General features: G+C 39.6%; 2 protein-coding genes across 7 annotated transcripts in view; one reads left to right on the top strand and one right to left on the bottom strand.

Annotated features, from left to right (window-relative positions):
- rassf6 (Ras association domain family member 6) overlaps nucleotides 1-21332 on the bottom strand; it is a 49407-nt gene that overhangs the window by 6179 nt on the left and 21896 nt on the right. Inside the window, exons 1-5 of one of the 6 annotated variants that reach the window (XM_039779834.1) lie at nucleotides 7563-7720; nucleotides 3949-4019; nucleotides 2356-2434; nucleotides 1695-1855; nucleotides 143-237 (exon numbers count right to left, since the gene is read on the bottom strand). In XM_039779834.1, coding sequence (XP_039635768.1) covers nucleotides 143-237; nucleotides 1695-1855; nucleotides 2356-2434; nucleotides 3949-4007 — 394 coding nt within the window. In that variant the 5' untranslated portion in view covers nucleotides 4008-4019; nucleotides 7563-7720. Of the gene's footprint in view, nucleotides 1-142; nucleotides 238-1694; nucleotides 1856-2355; nucleotides 2435-3948; nucleotides 4020-4204; nucleotides 4300-7562; nucleotides 7721-21332 lie in introns of those variants that run through there. The other 5 variants (XM_039779829.1, XM_039779830.1, XM_039779832.1 and 2 more) reach the window with 5 other exon arrangements.
- The window catches only part of musk (muscle, skeletal, receptor tyrosine kinase), a 44332-nt gene continuing 34767 nt past the window's right edge, over nucleotides 11768-21332 (top strand). The window contains exon 1 of the mRNA XM_039779827.1: nucleotides 11768-12005. Coding sequence (XP_039635761.1) covers nucleotides 11936-12005 — 70 coding nt within the window. The 5' untranslated portion in view covers nucleotides 11768-11935. The remainder of the gene's footprint in view (nucleotides 12006-21332) is intronic.

Raw genomic sequence — 21332 nt, 5'->3', positions numbered from 1 at the left:
AGCACCAGAGACACAAAAGAACACCCCAAATACCAGAAAAAGTGTTTTTTTCATAATATGGGCACTTTAAGTAAAAAGTATACTTCCTTCACCACTACTTTTTAAATAACATTGTTGATATCGGAGGAAAATAAAAACCAACCTGGCAAAGGTTTGGTGACTATTGAGTCCTGTGGTGTGTCAGTCATCTCATCTATCTGGTGGAGGTCAACATATTCTCCCCACCGCGACATCCCCCTGCAGAGAGAGACAGACAAGGGAGGGAATCATCTCAGAGAGTTCAAACTGATTGGATTGTGGCCGCCATGTTGAATGTAAACAAGAAATCATCATCGTGTTAAACCCGCCAATAGCGCGGCAGGTATATGAGCCAGTTTGTGATTGGTCCCCACAAATTTGTAACGGAAGCAGGATAGACAAATTTACAGGTTTCCAGCCTGAGCTGCAGGGCGAAGTCAAATCGCCGGCAGATCAGGCTGGGTTTACCCAGTCTAATAGATTTGTCTACACTATAAGAAAAAAAATCTGTCGAAAAACACATACTGTCCTGGCAGAAAATTACCAGTACCTTTTTTCCCCTAAAGTTTACGGACATTTTCAGTTAATCCAAAACCGAAAAATTATGTAGATTTACAGTGAATCCTCTGCACCTTTAAAAGGACATTTCTGTTCATCCAAAACATCAGAATACTAAAAAAACACCTTTGAAGAATCATTACAGAAAATTCATATTCTTCATATTAAAACAGTTTTTTTGCCCGTATTTCTACAGACCTTTCTAAAAGCTCACATTATTGTTGGTTGCAAGAAGAAAAAATGCAGAGCAAATTATGACTTGTTGCAGGAACCAGAGTATACTCAATCGTACGCATGTAGAGAGCTGTGTTAACTGGAGAACAGGGTTGTGTAAATGTCAGCATGATCTCTCCACTGTGTTCACTGCACACTACAGACGTTTAATCAATACACATCTCTACCAGAAGCTCATATTTGGATTTACTATGTGAGGGAACGTAATGATGGCTGGTAAAGTTGACATATACAAAATTAAAATTGCTGATTTATGACCATCTCAGTACAAATGTGCCATTGTTAGCATTATTGGCCTGAAAGTCAAAAGTTACCTTGTCATGGTTGATGACAGCTCCTAATCTAACCTGTTCCCTTTTACAACTAAACAAATTACCAATTCACTCATCTTAGAATTTTTTGTATTATTCTTTCTCCGTCTTTAAAGTTGCAGTAGGTAAGACTTCTAAAACTAACTTTCTGTCATATTTGCTGAAACTGACCCTATGTTCCAGTAGAACTACATGAAGCAGGTCATTTAAAAAAAACATCTGTCTCCTCTGGCACCACCTACAGCCTGTGGGGTGATTTGCAAAAATCCACCGCTCCCTATGCAGATGCACCAATCAGGGCCAGTTGTTGGGGGAGGGGCTTAGGAGACTGTTTTGGGCTTTAGTGGAAAGTCCTGGATCTTCGCAATCCTACCTGCAGCACCTTTAACTGGTCAAATATAGATGACGTAACATCATATTGAAATGATTCCATTAGCAAAATGGAGTTTGGTAGAAGAAAATTCATCCTATTTTTTATCTTTTTTGCTAATGCCAATAAACATCCATTCGTCATATCTCTCTGTGTTGCAGACATGTAAGTGAAATCACGAAAAAACGAAAATTTAAAGCAACCTCTTGTCTCCAATGGGGCTGAGTGGACTGGTGGGGTCAGGTGGGAACATAGGAGCAAAGGTGAGCATCTGTTTATCGTCCTGTATTTTCAGCCGGATGGGTCTCCGTACTCCCCAGGAGATATTCAGGAAGCCTTCCACCACCACCTTTCCATCACCACCCTGTTACAGAGACAGAGCCATAGACACCTGCTGTAGGGTGTATAATTACAGTCACACATTCAATTTACACACCACTTCATGAACCCTGATTCAAAAAGCAGCCACGTAATCGCTAATAAATAAGAGTCCTGAAGATACTTCTTACGTCTACACTTTTTGCAACATCCTGTGATACACAGCTGAGACTCGCTGCAAAGTGATGGTCAGGCCCAAACAGAATCTGCAGATTTTTTTAATTTTGTCATTTAAAATGAAAATCTGCGGAATTTAGCAGACTGATTATTCTGCTCGTCTTGTGTTAACATTGAGAGTTTTTTTTTATTTTTTTAAATATGCAGCAAAATCTGAGGAAATTCTGCAGAAAATTCTTGGCGGAATTCTGCGTACGCAGATACCGTCTGGCCCTGGTTATGGCACACGTCTAAGGGCAATAACAAGGCTGACGAATAGAAATTAATGCACAACAAAATTGAAAATTTGGAAATGGAATTATACCATACCTGAGAGTAACTGAGGTGCAGTTGAGTGTGGTCCTTTAGGAAGCAGTTGTAGGTGTTGAGCAGTGAGAGAAACTGTGCTCTGAAATGAACACAACAGCAACATCCACCGTGCCTGTAAATAACACTAACATCCACTGTGCCTGTCCATTACATGTTTTATAGTTTAAATACACAGTTTTTTAACATTACTGTCAAAAATAAATCCAAACACGCTGTATACACTGTATATACTGTCATACCTCATATATATAAAGCACCCTTGGGACATTTCTGCGAATCTAAACTAAGAGCAACGAAAAACCAGAGTAAAATTCTTTCTTGGTCAATAAAGCTGACTCATAATACAAAGGTGTAGAAATTAGGGCTGTCAGCATCAACGCGTTAGGGCCGAGCATTAACGCGTAATTCTTTTTTTAAAAATCGCATTAATCGCATGCCGCCATTTATTAATTTATTTTCACTTCACTCAGCTTCGCGTCGTGCCTAACATGCTACTATTTTGACCCTTTGCTGCACTTTGCCATACTTCCTTGTAACACATCCTGCTGCTGCAGGCTGCAGGCATGATGGAGAAAGACAGCAGCAACACAATTCTGAATGGCGCTTCTTATTTTCCAAAACTCCCAGACGGGTCGAAAGCCATATGCACATGTGTAAAGCCGAATTAAAATATGACCGAAGCACGTCAAGCTTGAGCTACCACCTACGAGCTAAGCATAGTAGTACAGTTAACGGGACTCAGGTTGATGCTAGCAGGCTCAGGCAAAGCACTATTTTGGAGAGTGCTACTTGCCGACCTGCGGATGAAACCAAATCCGAAAACATTACTACCGCTCTTGCAAAATGGGTGGCAACTAACTGCAGACCTGTCAGCATCGTAGCAGTCTTGGGTCTTAAAGACTACGGTTGACATGTTCTTACCCGTCTTATACATTGCCGCCAAAGGGGACAGTAGTTTCACGCACGCATACACAGCATGGATGTATTAAGAGAACACACAGCCTGTAAAGCAGCCCAACTGGAACTGCTGCAAAGTGATGCTAGGTGATCACTGGACGTCAGTGAGTAATAAAGATTTTTTAGGAGATACTGCACACTATATTGATTCTAGATTCAAATGTGTGACTAGATTCACTCATTTTTCTTTTGTTTACAGTAACTAAATAAATAATAAACAAATACAAATCTTAAAATCCGGTTCATGAAGTCACTTTCTTTGCATTCATTTGATTCCCAATCAAGATACACTGGTAAGTAACTGCTTTCCATTGTTAATATGCACTTAAAAACAGTTCTGAAATGCAAAATAATAGAATTTTAATCATGTGATAAAACATGCGATTAATCGCGATTTACTATAGAAATTCAGCGATTAATCGCGATTAAAAAAAAATGTAATCGTTTGACAGCCCTAGTAGAAATCCATAACGCAGCACAGAGCAGTGCCACGCAAGAGTCACGTTTGTGTAGTCATGGTCCAAATATGGCTGATTTATGTCAGACAACATTCATTATTGCTTATCACGGAGTTTGATAAAGTATGTCGATATGTAACATACATACCGGAGTACTTTCAAACAAAAAGTGACCCACCTGGACAGTGTCCTGCCGTCCCCTGCCTGGATCACTGGGAGAAGAGGTGCTTTATTCATCTCTGGTTACTGCTGAGGGGTTAAATGAAGACATTATTCATAGCAAGGGCTAATGTCAACATCTGGAGCTCAACATGAGAGGCTGTCGACTTGTTGTGGTACTTCCTATGTCAACATGGAGTAAGGAACTACACAGAAAATGATCAACACCGCACTTGTACAACAACAGAAATAGAAAAATATAATTTGAGTCTTACCGTCTTTAACATGACAAATTAGAGCTCTCTACTCGATTCTGTTTCTTAGTCCCTGTCTTTCTTCTCTCTGTGCTTTAAATATCTCTTTTCTCTCTCTCTCTCTCTCTCTCTCTCTCTCTCCCCCTCCCGCTCTCTCTCTCTCTGAAGTTTTTGTGTTATATTTATCCCTCTCTCTCTCTCTCTCTCTCTCTCTCTCTCTTTTAGCTGTGCCTTTACTCTTTCGCTTTCTTTTTTTTGTGCTGTCTCCAAGAGATTTAATAACAGTACTCCACCCAGTAACCAGTGATGACAGTGTAGAGCCAACCGTTTGTTTATATTCTTTGGTCGGAGAAGCCTGTGAGCAGAGATTGTTGAGAGCATCCACGTGGCTTCTCTCTTTTCTATTCTTTTGAAACTCTTTTCTTTTTTTCTCATTTTTCTTGCTGTTCTTCTGAAATGGTGTGAAAGACACAGCAGTGTGAAAGCAGGGTCTGTCTTATGTGTCTCTTTCAGTCACTATTTCCACCTCTCCTTCACTCTGTCTCAGCCTGTTTTCTGCTAGAAGAAATATCTCAGGTATTCAGCAGTTGTCATCCCAGCAGCCCCAGCACTCCCCGTTCTGACTGACAGCTCACTGTTGTGAGGGACGAACCCTTTTACACCAGCAACAACAGAATTTAAAGATGCAGTAACGCAACTTTCCATGCAATGTTTATAGACTGTAAGCAAATCCCACATTACCAATCTAAAACATACACTTCAAAATGCACAAAATGCATGTGAAATGTATGTTCTCACATGTAAAATATATTTCAAAATGTCCATAAAACAACATGCACCTATATGTGAATTTATGCTTTTTCACGTTATATTACACCTGAAATGCCTGCTATCACACATTATGTCGTCTTACACAGGTTATATATCGGAAAAACACGTAAACGGAATCTTTTACACGTGAAACTGTATTTCACATATATGTTTTACATCATGGTGCATTCATATACCTTTTTAGGGCTATGTGATATGGCCAAAATCTTCTATCCGATATAGGTCATTTCATGTCTCGATAATGATATATATCACAATATAGAATGTATTTGATATATGAAATAACCACATGGTAAAGCCATATGTTTGTATATTACTGCGTGAATTAAATGACAAATGAAAAGTACTGAGTATTTTGTCATTTTACGAAGAACTTTAGTGCAAAATGAACATAACGTGCATGCATCACAAAGTAAAGCTTTGTCCAAATAACATTAAATGCAGTTCAGCCACTGTTTTTTTTCTTTTCGACGTTGCGATAGAAAACGTATAGAAAAATATGTACCAGAGACATTTTTTACCTATTATAGACAATATATAACAGCTCTACTTTTCATTCTAATAGAACTCATGTGAGAACACCTTCTTTCTAACATGACTGCAAGTTATGAGTTATACGTTAGACGTTAAGAATTACAATATGTCAATATTATATTAAATACAGAAGTGCATACAATAAGAAGACAAAATATATACTTCATATACTACAAATCATCTAATAGGGCTGAGAGAGTGAGACTGAGTGATACGATAGCTTAAATGCACATCTTTAATATTCTTTCTTAAATTTAGTGTGTAATAATTGGAATATTTTGAGTGTGTTCCTAATGCATTAGAAATGCTTTTTGTTCTGGATTTCAACATTTGCCTTGATCTACTGCTTCGATCTGACTAGTACACGATTCCCAGATGTACATGTTTGTGTCTGAACAGGCATGGCATCGGGCATTGCTGAAGACAAGCAGATGTACAAAAAAAGTTTTAAAAAGGCTCCTCATTGCAAAAATAAATACAGGCAGCAAAGCACGGAAGAAATTTGTGGTTTTTGGTACACAAAGACCAAAGATTCATCGTCTTTCTCTTTTATCTCTAACATGAGCTGATGTAAGCACTTGACTGTATCTCTTTCAAGCCTCAACACGCAGGTTTTAAAGGTTCCCATGGAGCAAATGCATCCAAACTGTTCGTGTCTGTGTGCGTCCGCATGCATGTGCTTATATTTGATTTCAGAAATCACGTGCATGTCAAAAGCCAAAGCAAAGCCATCAATGGAGAACTACTGATAAGTGGTAAACATTGCAAAGTCAATAACCTGAGTTCATGAATTCAACACAGTCGCTGTTCTATCATCAGCAGCGGCCTTTTAACCTGAGCTCAAAGGAAGGCAACTGCTGTGAGCCTGGAAGCCAAAGAATCTCATAAAACAAGACTATCAGGGATTTTTAGTTTTGACAGTTGAAGTCATTCGTGCAAAAAAAACACAACAATGTGTTTTTACAATCCAGTGTCACGACTACTTCCTCCTGTTTAGTGATCCATCGTGTTCCACTTCACTTCTAGTGAGGTGTTGGTATAAACATGAGTTTAAGGGCTTCTTGCAACAGTGCCAGCTGCTGATGTAGAAGTGAAAACACAAATAAATCAAAGCAACCCAAACGGTTGGCAATGATAACTGAATCAAAGAGTCTACATCGTGCCCCCCTTACTAGACAACACATTTTTGGGATGGACTAAAATTGGACAGCTTTTATGTTCTTCGAAATGTATCACCAATGGGCCTAAATTTAGAACGATAAAGGATGCAGTGTATATGCACAGTAAAGAACAAGTTTTTTTATTGTTAAACTGTGAACCGGAAAATATGTAGCCAGCGGGGGAAAAAGCCAAGGTATACCATGACACACCCAGTTTCTCCCTGTATTGCCTTCCTGTATGCCATTCCCCCTCTCTCTGCCTCTCCCTCTCTCTTACTCCACTCCTTTCTCTTTTGTACTGTATTCTAGTGTTTGACACTTGCTCTTTCTCACTCACATGCTCAGTTTGGACCTAAATATGATTTAATATAAGTGCAGTGCCTCCTGTAGAAACTGTTCAATTTTACATTTACCAAATTATACTGATTGACTAGACACATGTATTACTTGTATTTTTAAGCACTATATCTGTTGTGACTTTTAACAAAATTAAATTACAGCTGACCCATATACTTAGTTGTAAAAAACCTCACAATTATGAAAAAGTCATTACTTTGCCTTCATATATATATTTGCAGTCATATAGATTTTAAATTGTGACATTACTACTTGTTTCATGAAGTTGACATTTAAAGAGGAGTATGCTGTTAAATATTCACATGTACAACAAACATTAAACTCTCATACTAGGTTTTAATTAACTGTTAGACCATGGGTACATCAAGGTCAATTCTATATTAATACATGTTTTTTTATTACCTTAAAGTAGCACAGGTTGGTTCCTTTACTTCCACAGAAAAACTTATTTTAACAAACGGATGCATAAAAAATGTCAACCACACGTTTACACCTACCTGGGTAGTCCTTCAATCTCCAAACAAATGAAGCTGGTTCACTCCATGTTTGAGGTCCCGTACCGTGTGTGTGTGTGTGTGTTTGTGTGTGTGCTCATAGGTCCAGAGTACAATGCGAGTGGTTAGAGGTGAGCTTGTGTAGCACACTGTAGCAGCTGGTTAATTATTGCAGGACACGTTGAGACATTGTTGAGAAGGAGGGGCTGGCTGGCTGACACCAGAGATGACTTGCCTGCTTTGTGTATGTGTGGTGTGTGTGTGTGTGTGTGTGTGTGTGTGTGTGTGTGTGTGTGTGTGTGTGTGTGTGTGTGTGTGTGTGTGTGTGTGTGTAGAGAGAGAGAGAGAGAGAGAGAGAGAGAGAGAGAGAGAGAGAGAGAGAGAGAGAGAGAGCGCGCAAGCCCATGGATTGACAGTTTGCTGTTGGCCAACTTTCAAGATTTGTCCTCATAATCAGAATCAGTTTACTCTGTTCCAGTTTTTAGTTGCTGTAAATGTAAATACACACACAACAAAACAGGAAAGATAAAGACAAAAGCATACAGCTAAAACAAGTACAACAAAGCTGAACAAATGAAAAGCAAAACAATACACCTAAACTCCGTTATGTACGTACTACTTAGTGAAAAAATAGGTGTAGTGTATATATAAATATATACTGTATAAAAGCCACAATGACCAACAACATTATGCAGATTCTAAACAAATATTGAGCGTGTACCAGATAACTTTATATTCATTAAGTGGGTGGTTATGTACAGTATGCGTATATACATATCTATACAGTGTGCAGGATTCATAGATCGCTCCCCAAGCTGATTAGAATGTAATATGTGAATTGCAGTTGGTGCAAAAGTGTATATGTAGTAAGTTCTTATTAAATACTGAAATGTAGTCACTGAAATGATGACAGTGGTTATGAAACCTATAGACATCTAGAAAACCTAGACCCCAATTATCCAATCTTAGCTCACTTAATATGGCTTTCTGAAGCTGGGATGCCACAAGTACAGCATTGAAGAATAGATAGTATGCAGCTGGTCCTAGCAGATGACAGCTGCAAGTTCATACTGTACATGTAGAATGAAGAGAACAATAATCCAGGAGGGCTTCCTGTGGACAGACATCCAATACACATAGTAATTGGGTTCAAGCTAAGGCACCCCAGTCATGACGCTGATTTTTAGGTGGAGAGCAAAGACTCAATAATGCCAAACCAGGACAGGTGTTGCAAGCAATCTTTCAAGTGTGGCTAGGCAAGGCGGCTAAATCCCCTGTGCATATGGAATACTATAAACACAAATTAATGAGATCTTCCTCTTAATTCCATAGAGGTGCTGTTTTGGATTGGTTTTATTCCTATCCTGGAAATATATTTTTTATGTGACTATAGGGGACATCTGCCACAACCATTTCATGCATGGAGCACCACAGGGATCAGTGCTCGGTCCTTAACTATTCTCCTTCTACATGTTACCTTTGGATCAAACATATCGAAAGCACCATCTTTTTTCATTTTTATGCATATGATTCTCAGATCTACTACTTCTTTAATTAAATAGCATAATGCAACTAAGCAAAGTACAGGATTGTCTTACAGAAGTTAAAGACTGGTTATGTCAGAACTTCTTTAGGTCAAACTCAAATAATTCAAAATGTATTATATAATTTTAAAGATCACCTGTAATGCATGTATGGGATTGACTCCTGACTATATGAGACATATGACTTGAAATCCTGTGGTAGGTCTCTATTAATAATTTAAATTTCAACTTCAAGGCTAAAACTATAGAAGACTGGGCCTTTGCAGTCATGGCCCTTCGACTCTGAAATGACCTGCCACATGACATCAGGCTAACTAGCTCATTATTTAAACAACTAATAAAGTTTATTGTTTGTTTAAGTATATATAACAAAAATTTGTGGCAACCTCTAGCTCACCCGGGAGAGTGTGGGCCCCATGTAGGCTGAGTCCCTGGCAGCGGCCTGTATTCGAGTCCAATCTGAGGCCCTTTGCTGCATGTCATCCCCGCTCTCTCTCTCTCTCCCCCCCATTCCTGTCTATTTACTATCCCTATCTAATAAAATAAAAAATAAATAACAGGCATTTGCTTATATTTATAACGTATTAGAGCTAATCTGTTTCACTCTTTTCTCTGTTTTCCCTGCAGGGACAAAACTGTGGGGTTACAGAGCAGCTCCAATGGAACAAATGGGGCTTCCATTTCTTGATGCTGGGAACTTCAGCAGAGAATGGTCTCAACATGTAATCTAACCACAGAGTACATTTAGTTTCAATACAGGTCCAGCCTGAAGCATGGAGCTTTGAAAGATCTAAAAGTAAAAGTTTGTCCTGCAGTTATTAAGAATACCACTTCTCTCACAGGGATTAGGAATATTAAGAACACCACCAGGGTCAAATGTGAGTTTTAAGTGTAACCATGCCTAAGTGTTTATGCTCCCTCGATAGAAAACAGCTGTTTAGTTCAACTGTTATGAAGCAGAGCAATCCAATGCTCCACAACATAAAGGATGACTGGATGCTATTTATCTGTAAATGTCATGCCAAAGGTAGATGGATAAATGACTCGCAAATGAATGAAATACATTTTAAAACACTGTTTGCAAAACTCACAGGACTGAGTTTACTGTTGTGATTCTGGTTCAGGAGCAGTTCACTTCTGTGTCAGCAGAGGGAGTCAGAGTGTTGCAGAATGATACTGCTGAGTCAGTGGTCCCTGGCAAAGCAGTAGTCTGACACTGTAATGTGTTTTCATTTTTTCTTGTGGTCTGGTACTGGTTCCTTGAGATACTTCAGTAGTGTGTTGCCTTCATTAGAAAAAAATCCTATATCTTACACAACAGCAGCACCTAGTGGTGTGCAGTGTCAATGAAAGATCTGCTAAAATAATGTACTGTAGCTGGCCTGCTTTATGAATAGGACATGGGTGTGTTGTTTTATCTACGAAATGAAGATGGAGGGATATGAGAGTCAAAAGTATACAGTATAACAGGGAAAAAGAGCAGAGGATGTCAAAAGGGCAACTAAAATTGGGCAACAAATTCTCCTAGCTTTTAACAACAACCAATATCACAAAAAGCAACCTCACCATTGCAAATTATATTGTCCATAATATAAAATCTGAAGCCTCACACTGTAGCACGGAACAGCCACACAACAACTAACCTAAACTACATTTTTTAAAGCCGTAGACTACAGTTTTTAACTTACAGTAACAACAATGTGTAGCGGTGCCTGCTTGGGGAATACAATAGTTGACTCCATCCAAAGCAGAATGGATAAGTGAACTGAAATGCCATTCCTTTCCCAAAATAAAACAGGACATACAGGCTGGCAGGCAACAGGTGGACACAAAGGCTGCCTCCTGGTGTGTGTGTGTGTGTGTGTGTGTGTGTGTGTGTGTGTGTGTGTGTGTGTGTGTGTGTGTGTGTGTGTGTGTGTGTGTGTGTGTGTGTGTGTGTGTGTGTGTGTGTGTAAAGACATGTTAAGTAGTGAGTTGGACTATGCCTTGCATGTGTTGTGTTGTTTATCTGCATATAAGCGTAATGATAAAAAGAGGATGCAGTGTATTGGGACCTGCTGTGTTATAGCCGGTATTCTGACACTTCCCCTTTCTGATAAACACGCAGTTTATGAAAATAAAAAGTTCTCTTATCTGGTAACCAACCTTTAACGGGTGATGTGACTATTCTCTTTAATGTGTTTGTCCCCTTTATGTCCCATGTAGGGTAAAATACTGTATTATGTATATGTGTGTGTAACATGGACTAGATTGGATGTAAAAGTTAATTGGGGATATGTGACAACATAAAAATTACAGCATGTCAATGAAAAGTGGATTTGTATAATATATAGCATTGGTTGCTATTTCTGTCTTTTGACTTCTGTTTCTGCTTTAGCTCCACTGACACAAATGTGACTTGTTTCAACCTGTCATGGCTCTAAAGAGCGGAGCCTTGAATGCAGCTTGTTCTGTGCTTTGATGAGTAAACACTGTGGCTGATTCCTGTAGATGAGGATAGCTCTCCAGCACTGGAGCCGTCGGAGCTTTGAGCAAAGCTACAAAACCTGAGTGACTGTGCATGACGGCAGCTAACAGCTGCCACTGTCCATCACACACACACACACACACACACACACACACACACACACACACACACACACACATATATACAGCCAGTCCTTGGTAAGCACAGAGCTCATGGCTGTCCCTGGCTAAGACACACACAGTCGCACACAGTGAAGAAACACACCAAGTGAGAACGTCTCCTTACCTGCCATGGGAATCTAACCAACCGCTCATTCTGTACACCGGTCAAAAAGCTTTGTCAAGTCGGATCATTACAGAGACAGAATGAAGGTTGTGGAAACCATTTCAGTGTTTCTGCTTGTTCTGGTCACTTCAAGTTATGGGATACAGAGAGGTATGTGTGGTTTCCATATATGCTTTTTAGGGTGTCTGAAGCACATTTAGTTACTGTATAAAAATAGTGTTACATGTAATTCAGAATCTTATTTAATTTGTAGAAGTGTAAAAACTGTCTTGTTGCTGAGAAAGATATAATATAAATAGTGTTACATGTAATTCTGAACCTTATTTAATTTGTAGAAGTGTAAAGGTTGTCTTGTTGCTGAGAAAGATATAATATAAATAGTGTTACATGTAATTCTGAACCTTATTTAATTTGTAGAAGTGTAAAGGTTGTCTTGTTGCTGAGAAAGATATAATATAAATAGTGTTACATGTAATTCTGAACCTTATTTAATTTGTAGAAGTGTAAAAGCTGTCTTTTGCTGAGAAAGATATAATATAAATAGTGTTACATGTAATTCTGAACCTTATTTAATTCGTAGAAGTGTAAAAGCTGTCTTGTTGCTGAGAAAGATATAATATAAATAATTATCAGACAGAATATACAAAAACAGGGAAAGGAAAAATGACAAGGATAACACAATAAAGGGCTTGTATATGATCTTGCCTCTGAATGTGTGGATGTGTAGGAGTAAATGTTGACGAGCTCAGTAGGCTAAAGAACTACACAGTCAAAGGAAAAAATAAATATCACGGAGAGCATCCTTTATTCTGGCATCTGTGTTTCAACTCCTGTAAAAACTTTTCCTAAAGAGAACGCATGAGTTTCCCCACATACGTAGCATTGAGATCACCTGTTTCCACCACATCCTGCAGGGAAAAGGAGAAGGTGTTTATAGGCCTACATAGTGTAAATGTGACTAAATCTATATCCTTCCTACACTCTGGCATATCCTCTTTGAAGGCTGTTGTAAAGATGGTTAGGAACCGATTTACCTCCACCACAGCCGCACTGTGATCAGAACCTGTAAAGTGGGCACCATACATTCCTGTATTTTTGTTTTGAGTAATATAATGTGTGGGCTTTAATAAACTTCAGTGGCTCTCATCTATTTGCCATAAGTTTTGGTAAAAAGAAAACGGGTCCAGAAATATTGAAAAATGGACATCATGGGCAGTGACGGACTGGGATAAAAAAAAAAAACGGCCCTGGCATTTACAACACACCGGCCTTATTTTTGTGGCTGCATGCATAAAATAACTTTCTCTCTCACAATTAACCAAAGACATATTATCAGTAGTGGCCCATTAGGGGGGCAGCCCTTCTGGCATTTGCCCAAATTCTAGATGGCCAGTCCGTCACTGATCATGGGTCATTAAACATTTTGACGCGCAGCAAGTCCGGCCGTGGCCTTGGGACATGTGAGATGGGTACCATATCAAATGCTGGCACAATTATACAGTCACATGCACAGGCCCGCAGAGCAGACCATTGACATACAATACATGTTTTATAAGTACAGATGTAGAGTATATGCTGCAGATTGGCTCAGAGAAACAGGTGGTGTCCATGCTGTCACATTCTGCCAGGGTAGATAATGTAGATGGGTTGGGTTGCCATGGTGCAGGGCTGCAGGCTTGGCAGATGACCTGTGCTTTGCGAAATGTGTCAGTGATTAGAACGCTGAAATTAACGTGGATGGCATCTTTCTTGTTGGTCCAAGTTACTTTAGGCATCCTGTCAGTAATGACTTGCTCATAGGAGTGAGAATAATGATTTATCTGTGAATAACATTATCAGGAAATGGAAATTCCACCAAAAACCACTGTTTAAAATCAGCAACTACTGGTTTTGCAAATAGTGGAAAAAGTAGACGTCTAAGATATTGTCCGAGTTAATGGGATTCTTTCTAGAGTTACTGTCATCATACAAGGTGAAAACCATCATCAAAGTGTACATTTCTACACCCACAGTATCTTCCGTACTCAATTGTGTGTTGTATTGTAGTCTTGCATTGCCATACCTATCTCTGCTATCTATGCTTTCAACCCTATGTTGAACAGAGAGCGCCATCTATTGGGCTTGGAAAATAAACTAATTTCTGTGTCTGTAGCTATTGAGGAGGAGAGAGGGGGTGGGGGGGCAAGGTGGAGGGTGGGGGTGTGGCCTTGACCAACTGCCACTTTGCTCGTTTGAAAGCCATGATGTCTCTCTCTCATGGGTGGGTCAAATTCTCTGGGGGGGGCAAAGCAGAGAAAGGGGAGGTAACCTTCCTCCTTATGACCTTATGACCTCATAAGGAGGAAGATTCCAGATCGGGCCGTCTGAGCTTTCATTTTCTCAAAGGCAGAGCAGGATACCCAGGGCTCGGTTTACACCTATCGCCATTTCTAGCCGCTGGGTGAACTCATATTATTGTTAAAAAAAAAAAACTCATAAAGTGACATTTTCATGCCATGGGACCTTTAAGATCGGCCATGACTTGATCGAGCACAGTATTTACAAGCTGTGGCTTCAAATTAGTATTAAGCAACTCTGGATTGACAAGTGTTGTAAAACGGGGCAGTTGAGCAACGCTGAGACGGGTGAAATAAAGGGATTCGCTTTCATGTGTTCTGCTGGCTTTCATTACAGTTTTTCTGAATTGCTAAATCACTAAATTCCATTCTCTGAACCAAAGGCTCAGTGGCCTAAACCCATTTGTCGAATCAATCACTTTTCTCGTAAAACTCTAAACACATTCTCACTCGCTAAAACACATTTCACACTGTGATGCACTTGTGCTGCAAAATGGTTAGCAAAAGTTAAACACAACTACGACACAGTTGTCATCGTTTACACCAAGGGTCTTCAACGTTTTTTCAAGCCAAGGACCCCTTAACTGAAAGAGAGATGGAGCAGGGACCCCCTACTACATATATTGTATAAAATGAAGTTACATATTAAACGGGCCTACAATATTGTGTGGGCAGCCTAAGAACATTATATAGTACATACCTTTTTAGTGCATAGAATACTAAGCTATTAAAATGTTGGTATGATTTTATAAATCATGTTTTAATGTTAAACATACATGTGGTACACTGAATCCTTAGGATTAACTGTGTCTGTGGGTGGATACCTTAGGGACTACCTTACCTATTAGGCCAGTAAGCCTATCATCCATGGTTTTTGTTGCTCATAATATGTTTGATTCATGTTACAGTTTTTTCCAACTGCTTACACACATTTTCAAACTATGTCTCCTTTTTTGAAAACTCTACACACAATTCCCAAAATTGTCATAGTCATTAGATAGTTGCATGCCTGTTCTCATTTCTGAAGGTTTGAAGTATGGACGCCATTGTAAAGCTACTCAAGATGGGCTTCTCTCATGGTCAATCCGTGGTTGATCACATGATGATAAGTGTGGCCCTGATCTCATCAGAGATGGCTCTCCTCCTCCTCCCCTGTCTCTCCCTTCTCCTCCCCTTGCTCTCTGTCTATTGATGGCATCCATTGTTCAAAATAGGTAATCTGACCTTTGACCTATGTGTAGGCCTATTCTTAAGCAGTGATTGGTTAGTGTTCAGTTAAGCATAATGTGTTTGCACATGTGAGGAGTGTGTGTGTGTGACCTGGTAAATAAGTGTAACATTTTGATTGGTTGTGTTTGTAAAAGGAAAGCTGTTAGATTTTTGTGTTTTAGGCATAGAATTGTGTGTAGTGTTTTGAAAAAGGTTTTTCATGCAATTGAAAACTGAGTGAAAGGCTCAGAAATAACTTATGGTTTTGGATATTTGGTGTCTAGTTTTGCACTTTGAGTGAGAGGTTTCAAAAATCGTTTGACATGAAAATATTTTGTGTGTAAGCAGTTGGAAAAAACTACAAGGCATTTACCTTTTTGAAAAAAACTTGAAAAAGAAATTAACAATAATTTGGTGGACCCCTGCAGTAACTCTGAGGACCCCCTAGGGGCCCCCGGACCCCCTGTTGAAGATCCCTGGTTTACACAAATGTTTCTACGGAGGTGATCAAACCAATTGTAGAGAATATAAGTCAGTTCAGAATGCACAGGTGGCACAGGAGCATTACCATATGTGTTGATGTTTGATTTTGCGGTTGCACAATATTTTTTAGTGAAGAACAAAGAAAACGAAATGAAAAGCACATGATGGTATGTGCTTTTCATTTCGTTTTCTTTGTTCTTTGGCCTTTTGCAGTTGAACTACTATATTGTTCTACAAATGCCTAATATACAGACATTCAATATTTTAGTACTTGCACTACTTGCAGTGTACAATACATTCACTGTACAAGTTTTGTTCTCATTGCAAAATGTGTTTACTGTGTGAAATACTGTAAACACTTCTTTTCTGTAACTACATGCCCTGCACACGGTGTTCTCGAATTATTGAGGTAATGTCTAATGAATGCTCTGTATTGTTTAGTTATTGACTGGCTGTGTGTATGATCTGAAAGCATTGTTTGATTTTGCCAGCGGAGTGAGATGTTTTGTGAATATAGTTTGAGGATTTGGTTTTCTGTTTACCGATTTGAGAAAATGGGGTGAGGGTTTCAAGAAATATGTCTTAGCGATCGAGAAAAACTATAACTGTGTTTGATTCCATTTGAAATTAGTGTCTTAGCAAACAAATACAATGGCTGTTGAAAATGATTAATGTGTGCCCTCATGAATAAGACAGCTTTCAAGTTTGAAGCTTTCAATTGTTCTTTAATGAACACCGTGAGCCAAAATCACACCTCTGGTACTGCAGACAACATGCGACCATGTAGAATCAACATTTTGATGTCTTTTGTAATTACCCACGCACTCACTCAACTATGCAGCCAGCCAGTATTGTAAAATGTGTTCCAGCATGAGGAATCAAGACCACTTACGTATGCATGATAGGTTTAAAGATTGTAGTCCATGGGAGCTGAACCACTACAAACAATGGATGACTCCCCTGCAGACATCTGATGCCCTAACATACCACGAGAACAATACTATTTTTGTGTTTGTTCTTGATTGACCACAATGAAAGAATCAAGTAAAAAAAAGAGAAAAATCTGTATCTGTTCTGCATGACAGAAGTGGAGAGAATGCTGTTTGCAATTTAATTAAAGTATGGAAAAAACCTAGAGGATAAACTGTAAATCAAAGCAAACACCAAAGGAACCAAAGGATGTTAAATACGTTTCAGGCTCTACAGAAGGCATCTATTACAGGAAAGAAAAGGTTGACAGAGACCAAATGAATATGGGAGGAACTAAAAAAAGAATAGACACAGTTACAAATTGAGTGAGAAGGATTATTTCAGTGGTCATTGCAGAGAAATGCATAGACAAGGAAGACATAAATGCATATCTTGTAAAAGACATTTGTAGGATGGATAAGAACACAATGATAACTATGAAAAAATGACAAAGATGTACTTGTTCAACCAATTTTCATGAACAGCCTTGTACGATATACGAAAATGTATGCACACCGATACGTATATTTTACAAAAAATAGGCGACCGCCCGGCTGGTCAAGTGACGCTGGCTACAGAGCTCCAACAAAAAGGGAGTGTCGTGCGGCGATGACAGTTAAGTTTAGGTACAAAAACGACTAGTTAAATTTAGGAAAAAGATCGTGGTTTGGATTAAAACAGGACACAAACTCCAAGGCTTAAAAGCGCTGTTTTTTTGTGATCCACCTCAACCTCTTCCCTGCGCGGTCCACAGCGTTGTCATACAGTGGCATTCACTGTGGTGCATACAGCAAGAAATATGTGCAATGCTTACGAATTGATTTACTTTACGTAGCTTTTTGTACGAATGGTGCTTGTTCATGAACACTCACTTGTTGGCTATAATATCTGAACATTTCACAAGGACATTGATTTTTAAACTTATACATGCATATAGAGTGCAGCAAACTAGCAAAAACTTTTAAGCTCATCAGCAACATTACATTGTTAAGTTCATTGAGTGAAGTGATAAGGAGAGCCAGTTGGTTTGGATCAAGTAAGCTTTTGCAATCCAGTAAAGGCCAGATGTGGCCACTGTAACTGGTGTCCTCTGTAAGCCTGAACAGCACTGTATCACTTCTGGTGTCCAAACAGCAATTAATAACAAGAACCAAAGGTCAAATCCGGTGAGGCTCTTGTTTGCTCTAAATAATGAGCCATGGGGCTACACATGAGCCACAACGAAACCTTTGCTCTCAGATGTTGTCCATCTGTCATCTCAGACATAATACTGGCAATAGCAAGAGTAACATGGTGTGGAATAAAAACTCTTAAACACCAACCCCAAATCAATCTTAGTTTAGCATGCTAATAAGCTAATTAGCACTAAACACAAAGCACAAAAAAAAAAAAAGTCAGAGGAACACCAAAGTTTTTCAAATTCATCCTGAGGGGGACATGAATGGTATTCCATAAAATAGTATAACATTTTTTTTCAAACTTATTGGGATTTATCCTTTGGGAACCATGTATCTTCACCAAATTTCATAGCAATCCATTGAATAGTTCTAAAGACATTTAACTAAAAGCCAGAAATGTCAACTTGTTGGTGGCACTAAAGTCCTGGGATCACCAATCTCATTGGGATTCATGTAGGGAACACAAATGTCTGTACAAACCTTCATAACAATCCATCCAACAGTGGCTGAGCTACTGATCAACTAGTCTATATCCTCAACGTTCCACTTCCGGGATTGCTCCGTTGCCGACGGAAATTCCCCCTTATTTCACTCATTTAGCCGGATATCCGTTGCCTTGGGCTTCCTTTGTGTTGACATTTTAAACTCCGGTGGATTTCTGAGGACTATGGTTAACTGCTCCTCAGATCTCTGCAGGGTAAATCCAGACAGCTAGCTAGACTATCTGTCCAATCTGACTTTTCTGTTGCACGACTAAAACAACTTTTGAACGTACATGTTCCAACAAAAGAAGTTCATTGCCGAGGCTATTTTGTAGCGGCACCGAGGCTTTTCCCAATCATAGCGCCGCCCAAGGCAATTGTGATTGGTTTAAAGAAACGGCAATAAACCAGAGCACGTTTTTCTGCCATCACGGAATGCTGTGTGGACTAGCCGGACCCTCCTCCGCGGCGCTGTGGAGGAAGGTCTGGCAAAGAGAGACTACTGATCAACAGACCATGCCATCCATAGAGCCATGCCTCTTGCATGGCTACAAATAAGATTTTGGACTGCATACATGAAATACCTTAAAGGGGCGCTATGCAGTTTTGGCCATTTCTTTTCGCTTTTTGGTCGCAGGTTTCTCTACAGAGCTCCCCCTACAGCTTCGGCATAGATATTTGGCAGCTCCTATGTTTACTCGTGTTTGCCAGCTCAGCCCTGACTGCAGTACGCAGCTCAACGTGGGTGAAGCTAAACGTTTGACTCTGCCCACTTGCCCAATAGCAACCAAAGAGGAAGAATGTGTGTCTGAGGGAAAAACACAGGACTTTCACCTCTTAATACATCTATGCTTTCACCCCAGAGACCGGAGCTCATTTCCCACGAGTTACGTTTGCTTTCCCCATTGTTGTTTTCCTTCACCCAACCGTCCATTGCTGTCTCACGTCCTCCAGAGACCGGGGCTCGTTTCCCGCGATTCGCGTCCTCCAGAGACCGGGCTTCCGCAATTCGCGTCCCCCAGAGACCGGGGCTTGTTTCCTGCGAGTTAGGTTTGCTTTCCCCATTCTTTTTTTTCTTAACCCAACCGTCCGTTGTTGTCTTGCATCCCCCAGAGATCTATATATTTTTTTAGAATTAAAATATTATTTATTATAAAATATATATATATATATATATATATATATATATATATATATATATATTTTATAATCGCTGTCCATAGGTGCTGCATTGACATTTGAGAATGTGCTGCCCGATTTCCGCCACCAGATGGCGCCAGCACGGAGTCAAACGTGGGGCGGAGTCAAACGTTTAGCTCCGCCCACATATAGCCCAACCCCGATCTGCGTACTGCAGTCAGGTGCAATTGCAGCCATGACGAAAGTCGCAAGGGTGTTTTTTCAGCTCCCAGGCACTAGGGGGGAGCAAGACGACCACTATTCAACTCGAAAAAAGTCAAATAACCATTCCAATGACTCCAAAGCTGTTCAGTTAAGGTAAGTTAAGCTAAAAAAAAAAAAAAAACTGCATAGTTCCCCTTTAATAAAGTAGGTACTAATGAGATATTTGACCTTGGCTAAAATTGCATCCCAGTGTTTAAAACCGATGTTTAACCCCGTGCCAGGTTTCCGTTTGAAGTAGCTTTCTTTCCACTCGTTCATGAGTCAAACAGCAGCAGTGACCTCAGGTTGGGGGGTGCAGATGTGGGCCGGCCTTTCCAGCTATGTTATTTCAAAAATGTTGTTTCACAAGAGACAAGACAAGCACAATGTCCATTAAACCCTAATCCTTTCCTCTATTCTCCTTTCTTTTTCTTCTCCATTCCTTCCCCCTCCTCTGATCTCTCCTTCTCTTCTCTCCTCTGTTTTCAATTTTTCCTCTTCCTCTCCTCAGTTCATACAAAGTTTAAAGCAAGCCTGATGCCTCTGATCTGAATCCACATACAAACAGTCGCTGCCTCACCTCTGTTCCGCTGCTATCCTCCTCCATCCCTTTTCCCTTTGAACATGTCTTTTCTTTGTTTTTACTCCCCCTCTCATTTTCTCCTGCTCAAAATATTCACCCAGAGTAATAACAATGCTGAGTTGCTTTCTGAGTTGCTGAGTCTCACTTTTCCGAAAAAAATAAATAAATCTTATATCCTGCAACTCCCTTTCGTGATTAACTATATGGATGAAATATATATTCGTCACATCTTTACTTTGGAGTTACCTGGTTTGTATCATGGAAAATAACAGGTGGTTCCAATAACTTGTATACTCAGTGTACACAGAACTGGTAATTTACTAATTTCTTTTAACAAAGACCATCTGTGAAAACGAGATAGTGGAGAACAGTGTGTGCACTGGGGATGGAGCCTCTCCTTGAACCTCAAATTACATTGCTGTCCTTGCATCAACTTCTGCTTGTATAAAAAATAAATAGAGCCTAAAACTCAAGTTCAACTATATGTCTTTCCCTCTCCGTCATCCTCTCCTCCCTCCAATCCTTTTTTCTTCTTTTCTTTCTCCCTACTTTACATAAAATTGCAAAATCTATCTTCCCCTCAAGTCACCCCTCTCCTGCTCTACTGAGGTCAAAGCTGGAACAAAACCTCTGATCTGGTCCCATTAGTCAACAGTCATGAAATAGGAATGTCAAGAATGCCAAATAATTTGGCTGAAAAGATGCAGCTGTGATTCAGCTCTATGGCACATTCAGCCAAGTGTGATCATGGTCATGATATATTGTACAGAAAATCAAAAAGTCCAGTATCTGGTGATAGGGTTGATTAAAAAATACTCTGGTTGCATTTTATCCCACATGTCCCTTTTCCCAAA

This window comes from Perca fluviatilis, chromosome 17 (genome assembly GCF_010015445.1).
Source record: "Perca fluviatilis chromosome 17, GENO_Pfluv_1.0, whole genome shotgun sequence".
In the NCBI taxonomy this organism is placed as follows: Eukaryota; Metazoa; Chordata; class Actinopteri; order Perciformes; family Percidae; genus Perca; species Perca fluviatilis.
This window is presented reverse-complemented; position numbering and strand designations above follow the sequence as displayed.